Consider the following 17161-nt stretch of genomic DNA (forward strand, 5'->3'; position numbering starts at 1 on the left):
CTACCTCGTACATTTGTACTCCCCCCTCATGTCTGTGTGTTAATGTGCCCTTCTGCTCCCTGTAGGAACTGAAGCATCTGATCCTGGAGGCGGCGGACGGCTTCCTGTTTGTGGTTGCTGCAGAGACGGGCCGGGTGATCTACGTGTCGGACTCTGTGACACCGGTGCTGAACCATACCCAGTCTGAGTGGTTTGGCAGCACTCTGTATGAACAGGTCCACCCTGATGATGTGGACAAGCTGAGGGAACAGCTCAGTACTTCAGAAAACTCCATGACAGGTAGAGGACGTACTGTCACTAAGAATTCTTTGTCAGCTCTACATTGTTCTTCTTCTCTGTTTTTAATCATCATGGGTTTATAGCCACCTGTCAGTCACACAAGTACAACCATTCAGACTGTGCTCACTCTGCACACACAGTTATTTTAAATATTTCAATGATTATCAGGGTAATATTGTGAATCACAATTATGTTGGACAGGATAATCGTCACATAACAATAATGATAATGATACATTTTATTCATAAAGCGCATTTCATGATACTCAAAGACACTTTACATTATGCCAATTTAAAAGGAAACAACACATTAAGAACAAGTGGAAGATGAAATCAATGATTAAAAGCAGTAAAGCTGGGTTTAAATCAGTGATTTAAAAATGGTCAGGTTGGGGAGAGAGTTCCAGAGGGAGGGGGCAGCCGCGGAGAAGGATCTGTCAGGTTCGGTGCCTGGTTCTGATTGGTGGAGACAGGAGGTTGGCATCAGAGGAGTGGAGGCTGTGGGAGGGAGTGTGACGGCGGAGCAGGTCGATGAGGGGTGATGTGGTCACGAGAGTGGGTGAGGAGGCGAGCAGCAGAGTTCTGGATGTACTGGAGTTTATTTAGGACTTAGGATGATGTGCCACATAGAATGCAGATGCAGTAGTCAATTCTGGAGTTTCAGCAACAGAGAAGGAGAGTGACCATAGGGTGGTAGTCATTAAGACTAGACACAGCAGACTTTAAGGTATAGGAACAAACGATGATGGCTGTCTTGAGGCGGGACGGAACAGTCTCCTGTGAGAGTGAGATGTTGAAAATGTCAGTAATAACATCGGCTAACTGATCGGCACAAGTTATTGTACACAGCTAGGTATATTATCTGGACCAGCAGCCATGTTTATATTCACTCTCAGCAGGAGTTTTCTCACATCCGCTGTGGTTACTGACAGTGGCTCGTCCTCTGGAGCGGCAGTAGACTTCACAGCTGAGTCTTTGTTGAGGAAATCAAAGTGAGCATGAAATATGTTCAGCTCATCTGGCAGCGTGGCCTCACACATGATGGGGGCGCTCCTGCTTGTGTAGCCTGTGACATTTTGAATCTCCTGTCACATACATGCTGTAAATGGAATTGTTTTTCTGTTGTGCTTTTTCCAGTCTACTGACCGCTCAAAGCGCTCTACAACACTTGTCACCCATTCATACACACATTCATACACTGATACCATGCAAGGTGCCCACCTGCTTATCAGGAGCAATTTGGGGTTCAGTATCTTGCACAGGGATACTTCGACGTGGATCTGGGGATCGAACCAGCAACCTTCCAATGACTGGACGACCGCCCTACCTCCTGAACTACCGCTGCTCATTGTAGCTTCATCTGTCCACACTTTAACAGTTTTAACTGGTGGTTTGAGCCTCTTTATCAGCTAAAGGTGAAACTGTTTAAAATGTAAACATGTCATACATGCTCATAGTGCTCACTAGAGGGCAGCATTGTCCCGTTAAACCCTCCACATTCCTCTACATGGCACTCTGGTGGCTCCACAGCATGTCAGTGGATCCTGTGTGTTTGTATTTGAATCTGACCCCAGAGGCCCTGTGAAGCACACTGAATACCCAGCAGTGGCATGTAATCCACATAACACAGTAATCTCCGTGCAGAACTGTGACGGAAAATACACACAAGTATACACAAGCACATACACAGCCTTTGAAGTGAGTTCAGTTTCCTTCAGTGGAACTAAAGCAGTATGTTTTGGAGACTTTCTCCCTCTGCTGCTGCTCACTGTTTGAACTGTGTTGTGCGTCTGTTGCTGTTGGACTGCATGTTTTTTCACATGAAATGGAAGGACTGAACAACAGTCATCAGCCAGAACTGGAACAAGTGATTGTTTCCTGCACGCCAGTTGTTGCTGTCTGTAGTTCAATGTGGGAATAATCAGAGATCCATTCTGGAATGTTGTGGTGGTGATCTGTCCAGTCCATCAGATACATATCATTTATTGATATTTGCTTCTAATATTTTTGCAATATAACAATACAATATTATTATTGTGATATGAGACTATACAGTGTCTTATTATTATTATATTATATCATGATATTACATCAGTGTCGTCTTTTCCTGTTTTAAGGGCTCCTTACAGTAAAGTGATGTCATTTTCTCAACTTACCAAACTGTTCTACTTGTTCTAGTACTTTCCTTTACTTAGTCACTTCGTCACTATATCCAAAGTACTGATGATTACTGAACAGAAATCTCACTGTGTTCATATTTTGTAGCAATACTCATCCCTACATTATTGTTGCAATATCGAGATGTTTGGGCAAAAATATTGTGATAAGATATGAAACTGATCGTTTGTGGCTTTACAGGGAGTTGACTGAGATCTCTGTCAGTAGTGTGGGCAAAGTCCTTTTAGGCAAGTCTTGCCACTCTGCCACAATGCTAAGGGCTAACAAGACCAGGCTCCAATCTCATTGAATTAGGAGAGAGCCATAGCTTCACTTTCAATGGTCACCAAGACATGAAAAACTGCATGTAGAGAATCGGCAGTTGAATCTGATAAAAAACGCTCAAAAAGTTTGCTGACTTTGCCCTTAAATAATACAATTTTAATTGCAATCTCAATATTGTTCATTTAATTTGTAATTCCTCATATTGTGCAACTTTAGAAGACATTATACAGCAGCAAAGCATGACTAATAACAGATGCTGATTTGAATTTGGTTTAAAATATCCCGAGACACATAGATTAGCGTGTTGTTTTTATTTCCTGTGCTCTTTAAACAAAGTGTTGCTGATGTAATCTGGTCTGTTATGTGTTTATCATGCTCATCAGCCTTCTCTCTTCTGTCGGCATCTGCTTCAAACAACATTAGCACACTCTTGTGTTCGCGTGTGAAGATCCAGTCAGCTTAATATTTATCGGATACTGAGAATTCCTGTACCATCTGGAAAAGATCAGCCCTGTTCTAATGATGATGGAGACTGATTGTGCAGGTTATAGTGGCAGAGCCAAGCTGAGGGGTCGCACCTTCCTTTCCTCCTCCACCCTGCACAAGCTCAACCTTAAAAGAAGCCTCAATCCTAAACCAAAACACTTGAACCATGAGATGAAGGAACACAGGGACTCTTAGGGGTCTATGAAGGAGTAGTTCTGTGCTTCTTGGCAAAATTATGCTAATTGAATTCACGTGCCAGTTAAAAAAGGGTTAATAAGTATTTATCATAATTAAGGGTTATTTGTTGTAAAGCACTGCATTTCCTGTATGACCTGTGCTACACAAATCAAGTTTATTATTAAGTTTCACTGTCTAAAATTGAAACAGGAAGTCAAACCTTAAAGGGTCATAGTGAACCCTCTGTGCTGTTGAGAGCTCAGTGTTGGGGCAGCTTTCCTCTGGCAGCTCCAGCGATCAGCTGTCTTCGAAGGAATTTCTCTCATTTCATCTCTGCCTCAGTGCCGGTAAAGAGAATCAGCTGAGGAAATGACTGTGTAGTTAGCTCACACAAATGCCAGTTTGATGTTAGTTACACTCTGATAAAAGTTCATTAAAATCCTACCTCTGATAAGAAGAGTGATGCAGTTTGGTTAAATATTGTAGAATTTATACTAGTATGTGAAGGAGCCTACCCACAGTTTAGTCTGTCTGGACATTTTAATAGAGTCTGAACAGGGATGGCTATAGGGAGCTATGTTTTGGAGCTGTGAACAATCTGGCTTTAGAGCACAAATTGAGTTAATGCAGATAAATCAGATGTTTAGGATGAGGATCTGGCTGTGTTCTACAGTGACAGCATCAGTCAGTCATGGTGACTCTGTGGTGCACTGCAAGTTCTGGACTGCTGGCCAAACTGCTATTCGTTATGGACACGGTCCCTAGAAAATGATTTTATTTTATTTTAATGACTGATTTTATTCTTCGCTATCACAGCCAAAAGCATAAATGTGAGACACATAACAGCCACAACAAAGTTATTTTTAATCTAAAATAAAAAGTTTTTGCTTATTTTATTATACTAGTCCTGAATTCAGTTCCAGATTCTGAAAGGCTTTTTAGAAATACCAGCACATCATTAACTCAAAACTCATCAAAACAGCCAAAGATAGTGTCCAGAAGGGACGGCTTATAAACAGATTGAACCTGGACTTAATAAATGAGTAATGTGGATCGGAACACTTCTTATGTGTTCTGAAACACTTTAATATTTTCCTGCTGTGGCGGACATCATGGAAGACTCTACCAGGCTAAAAACATAAACTCTCACTGGTTTGCTTGTAGAATGTAAAATCTCCATCACAGAGTATGGTATGCTGACTAATGATTAAAGAGACAATGGCCAACTGATTGTACATATTTAATATTGTATGTGTTTTTTGGCTAATAGATGACAATGCACCTATGATTTGTTTAAAAATACAAACTGCAGTGGTCATTCAATTCCTAAATATGTGTTTTGAATGTACTTTTCAACAGTGCACACATATGTATAAGAACATAAGCATTTAACTGCTTAAAATGTATTCACCAACAATTAGAGATGATTACAAATACCTGCTTATCAAGTAAGTACAGGTATGAGGAAATGTATTTGATTAAAATAATAATGAATAATTTGTGATTTAAAGTAGCCTCATTATGAGTAGAGTTTTATTGGGCCAGCAGTTGAACAGCAACAGACGGGAGCTCCACAATTAAAATAGGACTAAGTAAATGTGTAATGTAATTATTTTGTGATTTAGTTTATCAGTTGAGTAACTTGATGTCTCTTAACTCTTAATGTAGACTACTCTGATTTTACATTGAACACAGATGTCAGTGTTTGTTGTCCAGTGGAAAAACATTATTCGTTATCATTGGCGATGCAGAGCCAAAATGACTCGTCCTGTTTCTTTTACTAAAATAAGTTGATCTCAGATTTCTACCCTCAGATGAATCTAAAAATACAGATGATCGGCCAGCTCTGAGAGAACAAACAGAGCAGTGGTGTAACACTACAGAGCTTCAATTGACTGGATTGTGCTTTCTTATCGTTTTATGTTCCTGATTACGTGTGTACAGAAGAGAAACTGTTGAACTTGAATTGGTGTGTCTGCACATTAACCCATACAAGAGCATTTGTACCTCTTTCTGGTTTGTAAAAAAAAAAAATGCCATTTGTTTGTTAACAGGACGGATTCTGGATCTGAAGACAGGCACAGTGAAGAAGGAAGGACAACAGTCCTCCATGAGGATGTGCATGGGCTCCCGACGCTCCTTCATCTGCCGCATGAGGTGTGTGTGACTCAGTAGCTTTGTGTATGTTTTTTTTCTCCAATGAATCTGGCCATGATTGAGCTGTCCACCTTTCTGAAGTCATGAAGACAAGTTAAATTATCTTTATAGTTACTATATGTTACTCAAACACAAGCCACTACATTTCCTAAATTTCAGAATGTTGCAATACTTCAAAAGCTCAAACTTATAATGTTCTTTTTACACAATAAATCATTAAGTCTTTTGTCAGGGATATATGTCCAGTCATACATTTAGTCTGATAGTGTTACACCATTTTTCATTTAAGATAGATTTTTGTTGTGTGAAGCTCACAGAAATGATGAGAATGCTCAATTCACGAGCAGGGACCTCACCATCAATGAAATGTACACAATAGTTTATTGAGGTGGAATACGAGTACGATGTTGAAGAAGGCAATTTAGTATGAGTGCAATGTTGAAAAAGTGTTGAGCGGCCGTGATGTGGGGAAGGCTTCGTTAGGGAACAGTGGCAGCTCCTGGGCTGGCAGACCCCCTATAAGAAAGAGAGAGACAGAGAGAGAGAAAGACAGAAGAAGGGAAGGGAGGGTGGGGCACGAGAAACAAGAAAGGCAGGCATGAAGCGCGGTCCTGCTCCTGAACCTCAGCTAAAACTTTATCTCCATGAAATGTCATTTTTCAGCATTGCTTATCATAATCATTGTGTCAGTAATACATTCAGATAATGACTCATCAAAATGAATTAGATGTGGCTAAAATGAAGCATGTTGGAGCCTCTATAAGGTCTCTTCAGTTTTGTAACAGAGAATATGAATCAATTGACATGCAAACAAGCGGAAATGGTTCACAGTGGTAATCAGCAGGGGTTGAAGCAGTGACAGACAGTCAGCAGCATGGAGCTCACAGAGTGACAGCCATTAAACTTTTCTTTCTTCTTGCTGCTGCACACACAGAACAATCAAGAGTCGTGCTGAGCTGGTTCTACTTAGCCCCTATAGACCATTTCACCGGATTGTTTCATATTCATTCATTGTGGCGTTCAGGCTATTATATCCATAATTAATCATAATATGTAGACCTTTGTAGAGGTATCAAAGTGAGGCAGAGGAGAGACCGAGATGAAGTCACTCACAGAGGTAAAATGTAGTGTGGAGAGTATTTCCTTTAGCTTCATTTTTATCCTGTAACATGTTGACTGAAACCAAACTGTACCCATCCAGCTGACATGAGATCTGTTTTCTACATCAGCTCATTATCAACTACGTTGCTCCCCGCCGCAGTTTCCTCAACATCTGAGTCATTTTGTCTCTCTGGACACACACATTGTTAGCTACATCACCTAAAGCTACTGGGTTAAACTCAGACTGGTTGTGTGTTTAGATCTGTATAGTTAGATTATTGTTGTAATTATGTGCAGCTTGTATACAGGGATGAATTGTTGAACCTGTTGATATGACTAAATCTAGGTAGGTTGGACAGTCACTCCACCTCTTCACATTTATTGAAGGTTATATTTGTAAGCGTTTCATCAGGTTGCTGGTGTAACCCCAACAACCGTTTCTATGGTTACTATGGTTTACATCACTGCATCTAGCTGTATTTTGATGAAATTAAGTAAAATTAGCCTACACTTTTAAATGCTTTGCTCTGTCAGCCTGGAAAAAAATGATTTGCCAATGGGTATGTTAGGATGAATTGATGTTACATACATACATATGGCAGCAGTGTTGGTCCAGAAGCTTATCACTATTTCAGTACTGACCAATCAGGAACCGGAACCAATTCATTGCCGGTCGTCGATACCCATCACTTATTACGAAAAAGTAAATTGTTGCGCTTTAAGGATTTGTTGGCTTAACGTAGAGGAGAGGTTTTTAAAGTACAGTAGTAAAAAAAGCTCCAGAGCAGCTTCTAAAGGACCTCACAGTGAGATTATTTTAGCCATTTGACACTGGAACCAACTCAATGATAGCCATCAATAATACATTTAACGATACATGTATAGTTAATTAAACTTTAATCAAAAGTTATTTAACTGTTCACAAACAGTGTTATGTTTTATAACGATCCGTTGTAACTTTATTCTGTCTATCCAAATAATGTTCATAGATGAACCATAGTAATTACTAACAGTTTACAAAGTAATATAAACATCTGATGCAACTTTACAATAAAATATTGCTTAATAAATGGTTTATAAATAATTTCATTACAGGGAAATAACTGCAAACTTAAGTTTAATTAACTATACATTTACAATTTTATTAAAAAAATGGTTATTATAAAGTCTTACTCTTTTTCCAAGTTCAAGAATCAACGTTTAGTCTTGTAAAAACATAGATATATAGAAAACAATGTCCCCAAAATTTTAACCTCCCATTTTTGGTATTAGTACACTTTGGGACTCCTACTGGAACCTTAGATAAAACTGTTTGAACAAAGTGTGTTTGCACAGCTTGACTCGATTCAAGTCAAGATTCAGATTCATTTTAATGTCCTTGATTACACTGATTATATTTAATGACTGGCCTCGAGATGATTAGCTGAGGTGTTGATATCTCATAGATGGCTGTAATCCTTGACTTTGAATGAGACATTTCTCTCCGTGCTGAGTTGACATGTACTAGAATCGAATAAAGTTCGACTGTGCTTGACAGCAAAATTCTTGTTCTCTAACGGTGGCTTAGAACCTATACAGCTGTGACAGTGTGCACACACCAGGTTACTTAATACCACACAGCAGTAGTACAATATATGACGCATACCTGCTTTTTAATTTGAGATGTTCACGGAGCCGTAACCTATTTCACACCACATGAACCTCAAGCCATATGTCTTTCTATCCTGACGTGACAGCATTCATATTTCTGCTCACCAGAGGTTGTTGGTGAAATGATTGATGTTTCCATACTTCATAGATAATTAGACTTAACAGGCCTGCCATCTACATTCTAATAATCATTGCTCTCAGTTGGACATCACCTCATCTCCACTCCATAGTGTCTGACCCTGTAAAAATCCAGTTTCTCGCCAAATCTGTCTTTTTCCTTCCATGTCAGAATATCACGCAGTTTGCCCCAAAGGCCTCGTTACTAATTGACTACAAACTACATCAAAGCAGCTTTGACGGCTTCAAGGGCTTGAATAGCTAATGTTTAGTTTAACAAAATAACACACCTTTTCAATTTTTTTCTGGCACGTTGCGATTGTGTTCGTGCACGAGTACGTAGAATCACCAGGGGGTTGCCTGAGCCTGGGTTTGTCTGGATCTGTCACAAAGGCCTGTGAATTGCACGAGAGCCACAGTGTGTCATGTTGGGAGGAATTTGTTGGACTGGCATGTTCTTCTGTTCTGTTGCTATTCCAGGCTCTGCATAATTCAAACAACATGCTGCTGGGACATGGAAAGAGATTGCAGACAAACAGAGAAACTCAACTAGTTCTGTGACACAGAGGAACACAGAGGAACACAGCCTGATCAGCAGACTAACGTTTCAGGGAAGCAATTATTAGATCCAGGCAGGCTTATGTAATGTTTAGCCACAGGACCGGCCTTTCCACTGAAAAACACCCACTGACTACACCACTCAAGGAAATTCAGCTGGAACGATTGTTCAGCTGAAAAAATAGCCTGAAAAAAAACCCAAAAAACTCACTCGAATGGGTGGTCTATGGACAGAGGATGTTGTACACTGTACTGTAAAGTCCCCTGCGGCAAAGGGCATTTGTGATTGTGGTTTATATAAATAAAACTGACTTGACCTAAAATTGACATGGAGCTGAGGTGGAGAAGATGAACAGTTTTAAGTTTCTGGGAGTCAGCATCACGGAGAACCTATCATGGTCATCACACATCACCACCCTGGTAAACAACTCTGAGATACAGCTTCATTTCTTAAGAAGGTTCAATTCCTGTGCCAAGTTCTGAGCAATACAAAACATCCTGACTGGAAACATCACAAACTTGGCATGGTTAATCACGGCCCAAGACAGGAAGGCTCTCCTGGGGTGATATAAACCAACAGAACATCGCTGGTACCATCTACATGGTTCAGTTCAGCTCAGCTGGTTACACATTAGAAAGGTTATTTCTGCATCTCCACTGCCAAAAGTTGTGGATGGTACCAAAATAACTGTTCTGTGCCGTCCTGTTTTTTTCATGACACTTCTGCTGAGGTACCTCGCACACTGATCCAATATTAAATGCTGGTGTTACAACACTGCAGACCGCTGATTAGTCTGTCGGAACAGCAAGAGTCATCTTGTTATCTGTGTTCAAAAGTAGAAATTCCCAAACTTGTGTTTTTGTTCAGCATTATTTTGTCCTGCTGTCTACAGTCTCCAGCAGAGAAACCGTATGGTTGTTTATTCCTTGTAATAAACAGCCTCACGTGTGTGATGTGGGTAGTGAGTATGTGGTCGAACAGTGGAGAGAGAGTAGCAGAAAAAAAGAGGTGAAAGCGAGTGATAACTGATCCTTTTTTTTCCCTCTGCTCCAGTTTGTAAACGGTAAAGGTTCATTTGTTGTCATTTTACAACACCAAGGTTGTAGAACCAATTTAAGTTTAGTCCCTTTATGCTACATCACAGAAAAAAGACAAACTATTTTAGACGATGAATCAGACAGTTTGAGGAGTGAAGCTGCTCTGTAGTCTGGTGGTACAGCAGCAGATGCTTCTGTACCTGTTGTCAGGTGGCAGCAGGGTGAACAGACTGTGGCTGGGTGGGTGTTGTCTTTTAGTATCTTTGGGCTCTGTGCAGACATCTCACTTCACTGATGTCACTGATGCTCTATAGATGATACCAGTGATGTTCTGGGTGGTTTTAATCACCCAGTTTGTTTTGACTGTTGTCAGTCTGGCAGTAATGTACAGTACAGGACACAGTGTATCAGTAAATTAATGCAGCAGCTTAGTACGAGTAGTTTAGTTTATAGTTTATAGTTTATAATTCTATAGTTTTAACTTGTACTATAGAGACTATAGTCTCCCCTGTTGTTTTCCCAACTACTGGTAAAGTGAAAGAGGGTTACCCTGAGGCCAGCCAGTAACAATCCTGCCAACATTTAAAAGTACTGTCCGCAGTGGAAAAGCAAAACAGGTCATGCATTGAAGTACAGTTACCACTAGTTATGTACGGATTCAAAGGGTACTATACTGAAAATACTTTGGTTGAAAGGAGGCTTAAAAGACTGTTCACCCTGCTGCTGTCTGGCAAGCAATACAGAAGTATCCACAGCTGTACCACCAGACTACAGAGCAGCTTCTTTCCTCAGACTCCTCAACTCATCCTCAACACTACACCATGAACACTTGCTTTTCGTCATGAGCAACGTTAAATGACTACAGAGTGCATTTTGTTCTACAACCCTGTGTTTCAGGATGATAAATAAATGAGCATCGAATGTAGTTCTATAAAAGGTTTGTGTTCCAGCTCCTGTAGTAACATTAGTACAGGGGTCCCTGTGTTCAGTCGGTGTGCTACCTGGTGGATTTGCAGGATGTAACGGAGGAGCAGGCAGAGCAGACTCTCTGCTCTTCTCATAACTCACTGATCACTGAACATGTCTTGACTTCATTCAGACCACATTGTGTAAAACAAGTCCTGCTGCTGATTATCAAACGACTGTTAAGCTGCTTGCGTTCCTCATGTCCTGACTGTGTAGGACTACGTAGAATGAAAAAAAAACAATCAACTCTGGACTTTGGTCAAATGTATAAAAGTGGATTGAAGGCAACAGTTTTATAATCCACACTGCTAGCAAGTAGTAAATATCACCTATGATGTGTCTTTTTAAGGAGATCCCTCTTGATTCAAGTCTATGTGCTCCTAGAGTATTAGAACAGAAACTGATTTCACAGTGTCCACACGATGTAAATGAATCCAGAGTGACACATTTTATGTAACTCATCCAACTACAACAAAATTTAAGTCACACTTTATGTTTCAGTTTCAGATATCGCCATGTACTTGTCTGGAATCATTTTACTGCCTTTTAGAGTGAAGGCTTTCATGTTTATTGTTATGTACATGCTTTGAACGTGGCATTTAACCTCTGTTGGGGAAAAAGAGATCTTATAAAAGTAATTTTTTAAGAAAAATAAAAAGCTCTTGTTCTCTGGACACATATCTTTCTTTTTTTCAGTGTTTGATGTATTTGAATCAGATTCCTCACTACCATAAAATTAGACCACCAAGTAAAGAACCATTCTATTTATATATACATATATATATATATATATATATATATATATATATATATATATATATATTAATGAAACAATATCACATTATTTTGAGGTATTAGATATAAACCTGTAATCACCAAAACTGCAGCACAACATGGCCACTGCATGATTTGGGAGGAAATTATATTAAGGCAGCAGAATAATGCAGCACAGAGAAAAACAAATGAGATGGTAAATTCTGTCTCTGCAGCACAAATGGAACCAAAGACACCAACTAAAGACGAATGAACGTCCTCTTAGTGAAACAATAAGAGACTGTGTGTGAGATCTGGGGTCGAGATACAACACTATAAAACAGAGGGGATCATGTGAGCTGTGTCAGTATATGGTGGAAATTGTCACGCAGTTGTGTCTGTGCTGCCTCCGACTGTGATTAACAGCCACTTATTGGCACCATGTACCACTGGAGTGTAATTTATGCTGTTGTATTTCTTTTGTTTCTTTGTGCAGGTGCGGTAGTGCTCCTCTGGATCACATCTCCCTAAACCGTCTGTCTAACATGAGGAAGAGATACAGGTACAGCAACTTCTTCTCTAACCATGTTATGACCCACTGTAATTAATTGCTGCCTCACCCTCGCTCTGTCTCTGTCTCTCCTCATCCATTATGCACAAAATCAATTTAGTACATCACAAAACGAGAAAATGAGACCATTTGTAACGAGGCTTCCTTTCATTTCAAATCAGTCTATAAAAAGGAAAAAGAAAAAAATTATCCCTTGGTAATGATCATCAGATCATTAGTCTGTCCACGCTAACTGCTTTAAGTAAATTAGTATCAAATGTTTAATATACACGATGTCAGCACATAGACATAATGACATTTTCTGCCCATGCTGCTGCAGTGTGTATAACATGCCCAAAAGAAGTTGTAAAATGAATCACTTGGCATTATTTTTAATGCATCGCTGTTTACCAGCAATGCCAAAGATGTCTTTCACACACCCAACTTCAAATGTCATGCAAGCATTATAGCTCTGTCATGACTCTCCTGTCATATTTAAAGTGGAAATGGACAACTTTTCAACTTTCCTCCTCCTAGCGACATACCCTCCCTGTGGTATTACTGTTGGTGGAGTTGTCAAAAAGACAGCGTTAACTGCGGTAAAGCAGCCGGTTGTATTAATAAGTAGGCATGTTTTGTTGCTTACTGATCTAGTAGAAAGAATGCTGGGTTTGTATTGTCACCATTCCGATAGTGAGGAAGAACATGTCAACGGTGGAACGGACTTTGACACAACACCAGAGCGCTCTCCATCCAATGAATATCCGTCCATTCACTTGTTATACCTCGGTTTCTATCACTCTCCCTCTTCACCTTCTTTGCCTCCTCCATCAGCAGGCTTCTTTTTCTTTTGCAGTGTAGAGTTTCCACAGTTATTCCAGTTGTTAGCATAGAGAAAGCGACACTTATGGTGTCATTTTTCCGGCAGCCAATATACTGTGCACTTAGTATTTATGTCAGAATCTTCCGGTATAAGTAGAGCCATTAAAAACATACACAGGGGGGGGTAAACAAACACAAATACATCATTTGGATATGTGGTCTGGTAGGTAGATTGCTTTTCAAAGAAACTTTGAACATGCACTATGGCTCGTTGCAATTCTGACTCCCTGACCTCATAACATGTTTGTGTGTGTGTGTGTGTGTGTGTGTGTGTGTGTGTGTTTGATGGACAGGAATGGCCTTGGACCCTCTAAAGAAGGAGAGGCTCAGTATTCTGTGGTGCATTGCACTGGCTACATCAAAGCGTGGCCACCTGCAGGTAAATAAACACACACACTTGACATCCTTGTCTCCATCCCTGCTGAACCCAAACCTCCCTGCCAGAGTAAGTGTGGCTGGGTCTAAACTAAAGCAGCTGCGAACTCTGCACAGCTCTGGATCAGGACCTGGATTAAGCCACAGATCCACAACAGCCCGTGTGGTTCTGGGATCCATCCAGGGTATATGAGAGAAGCAGCAGGCTTTAGTGCAGCGTTTTTGAAAGTCTGTGTTCTCTTTTGATGTAAGACTCTCATTAGCCTGTGTTCAGAAACAGAGCAAAGCAAACATTTCACATCTTTGTCTTTGTGTGAATGACTGCTGGAGTGTTTTTGCAGTCTGTCTTCTGGCTGATGGATTTCCCAACTGACAGTACGGATGTTTTCTGTAACAACAAGCCTGTGTGTGTAGTGAGTCTCCCCTACCAGGAACTTCCCAGGAACCCCAGGTGTTCCTCTTACTCTGCTCTCCTGTCAGGATGTGGAGTCATACAGCTCAGCATATGTGCAAGTTTTTCCCTCTGACTGAAACATCAGCTTTCATGCCTGCGTCTAAATATCACTTCATGTTCTTCAATGTGACTGCAGGGCAGTGTTCACCACATCTGTTCTGGAGAGAAACTGGAGTGGAATTTACAAAAATTGCAGCTTTGATTCAACTTAACACATCGTGATCCCATCCACACCCTGAAATTAGGTCTGAAGATAGCCAGTCAAAAATGATCTTTGTAAGTTGGAAAGGTTTGTGGTTTGCACCTTTATGATGACCAGCAGCTGTGGTCAGCCAGAATACACAGTCGTTACAGTGGAATCCAATACTGACACTGTTTCACTGAGATAAATAATGTCTGAAGCTCTCCTACACTCCATCCCAGCTTTTTGCTGACCTGCAGACAGAAATCCAAACCCTCATCTGAAGCCCTGAGAAGTCGTACTAAGAAGGAGGTTTGACAAACTGTAGCCAGACTGTCTTTGCAATAACTTGCTCATCAAAATCTGAAACCATAATCAAAACTGATGAGTGTCATATCAGTGGTTATCCAAATTCTTTGTTAACCCCGGGTTTCATCCATAAACTCTGTGTGTTCCCGTAAAAGGAGGCATTTGATGTGTCATTTGCCTATTCTTTCACCGAAAAATGTGTGTGCCGCCTACCTCCTTCAAGAGGAACAGGTTGTTATATTGAAGAGCTTTGAAGAATTTAAAACAACTTTACAGCACTGTTACTGCTGATTGTGTAAATTTGTAAGTTATTATGCTCTTTTTTGCATCTCAATGCTCCCTCAATGTCTGCCATTTATTTCTAACGTGACGCTCTGAAACCTGAAACTTCATACAGAATCTACAAATATTATGGTCAAAGCAAAGCAACATGGTGCATGAAATAAGCACAGCAGAAACATCTGAACAAGTTTGTCGACTCCACATTTCTTCCCAATGCCAGTCAACGGCTAGTTGTCTACCTGGAAGTGACTGTTGTTAGTAGATGTCAAGGTGATTCAGTCTTTACCAGAGGTGGAAAATGAGCTAGCAGCAAATCAAGACCAAGCATAAAGATATAATCCAAAGTGGTCTGTAGCTGCTGTGCTGTGTTAATATCACCTGAAGCAAACCGGTGTTGTAGTTACATTAGTAGTAGTTTCATTTGGTGACGTTACTAACGTACGGCTCAGCATATACAACATATTCCTTCAGCTGGGGATCTATGTTACTCATAGAGAACATCACCAGGAAACTCCCAATATAACCTCCTCTGGACAAGATTAGCTGTGCAGCATCAGTTGCTATGGTGTTGTAGCCAGGTTAAAAGAGAGTCACCTTCATGACACAAAAAACTCTGGCTTTAGGCTCAACATAGCTCACCAACCCATTGATCTCCCTTTGTAGGCCACCCCTTTGGACAAAAAAAACTATATTTAAGTTATTTCCTACTTTCCTACTTATTCACATTCCCTACTGATCTATATGCGCTGAGAGAAACTCTTCTTTGTTCAACAGTCTCAACATATTCAAGCCTAGTCGCTTTCCTTGAAACCTCTCTGAAGACCGAAGCCTGAGGATATTCCCCCACAAAAAGATCCAAACTAACAAGTTTTATGTGTGTGTCCAAAGCATGATCCATCTTTTTCCTCTGTGCCATGAAGCTCCACGTCAATGAGCCACACTGTTGCACCATTTTTCCTTTCAGAGGACAGCTGTTTAAGGAAATAAAATGCCTTTGAGCTGCTTTTAAAGATTTACCTCATCAGTAGGAACCAATGACCTTGAGCTGAGAGTCCCGGACAGAATAGGGAAGTCAGAAAATATTGAGAGATAGACTAAAAGACTTGGTTTGGATCTTAGGAGTAGTTGACAATGAGAAAAAACTAGAACAACACAGACAAATTTCATACTGTACTCCAAATATCAGCTGAAACCTTCCTGCGTCATTCATCCAAACTCTGTTTTTTAGATTTAACTTTCGGATATGTTCAAAGGGAAATCTCAGCCTCATTCCATCTGTCAGTATAACTATGGTACAAAGTGAATCTGAAGAACACCAACTCTGAGAACGCACAAGGCCTCAGATGCACTCTCTGACTTCAACACACACACATTTTGCAGTGTTTACAAAGACAGGGATTGGAATGCACCCCCTCGGCCTGAAACGGGATGGCTAGAAGGCTGATGTGGTAAAGTGGAACTGAACAACATCAACTAAAACATTGAGGTCACGCTGGAATATGTCCTGGTAGAATACAAAAACACTCACATACACCATATGTGTTTTGGAATTACTGACAGATGGTTCACTTCCTTGGACTAAAAATACTCCTTTGGAATGTTCTGCAGACAAAACTGCTGGCAAATGGTCATCCGGCGACACACACGCACACACACTCATAAATTACAGATGGATAGCAGAGCGACAGCGATTCAGCTGCTGCTGACTGAACTCTGTAGAGGTGAGGAATGCAGCCCCAAATGAGAACAGAGTCCTGGTTTTTATTGTTCTGTGCAGATGAGCTGATGGAGGCCTGTCTGTAATTACTGTATATTAAACAGCAGCCAGCTAAATACGAATGTGATTACACACCTTTTATATATTTTGATAGACTCTTTCCTGTGGCCTTTAGATTGGCTATGTTAGCCAATGTTGGCTTAGTTTCTCTTGGATTATCAGATCAGCAGTTCGTTATCTGATCTGAGCACTGAGGTAAACTTATAATGGTGACAATAATGGCATGAAATGTAGATTTTATTGATGAGAATCATGCCGACCTTTGCAAAGTTGCTGCTAACGGTAAATCTACTTTCAAATCAAACTTTTCTATGGAAGGCCTTTACTTTGAAAGGCAGCTACAGGGAGTTCATCAGGGAGAACATCTAATACTATTAAAAAGTGTCCTGTGGAAACTTCTGTTTACATTCACTGGTACTTCCTGACAGACATGCTAAATGCATTTCCTTCCACATAAAAACATTGGCAAAAGTGATTTTAGAGTTAAAGACACAGCGAAGCCCAGGTAGAATCAGGTTTCTTGGCTCTGTATGTTGTGATGTTTATTCTGTCATGTTAAGAGTAAAAGGACACAATTTTAATGATGATATTGGTGGTATGGATGTTACGATAACAGACGAACAGAAAA

At 40.3% G+C, this 17161-nt stretch overlaps 1 protein-coding gene across 2 annotated transcripts in view; it reads left to right on the top strand.

Moving 5' to 3' along the window:
- Positions 1–17161, top strand: part of arnt2 (aryl-hydrocarbon receptor nuclear translocator 2) — a 69536-nt gene that overhangs the window by 19825 nt on the left and 32550 nt on the right. For both annotated transcript variants that reach the window (XM_073464365.1, XM_073464363.1), the window contains 4 exons: positions 66–279; positions 5438–5540; positions 12220–12285; positions 13449–13534. In XM_073464365.1, coding sequence (XP_073320466.1) covers positions 66–279; positions 5438–5540; positions 12220–12285; positions 13449–13534 — 469 coding nt within the window. The remainder of the gene's footprint in view (positions 1–65; positions 280–5437; positions 5541–12219; positions 12286–13448; positions 13535–17161) is intronic.

The sequence above is a fragment of the Pagrus major genome, chromosome 4, assembly GCF_040436345.1.
Source record: "Pagrus major chromosome 4, Pma_NU_1.0".
Classification (NCBI taxonomy): domain Eukaryota; kingdom Metazoa; phylum Chordata; class Actinopteri; order Spariformes; family Sparidae; genus Pagrus; species Pagrus major.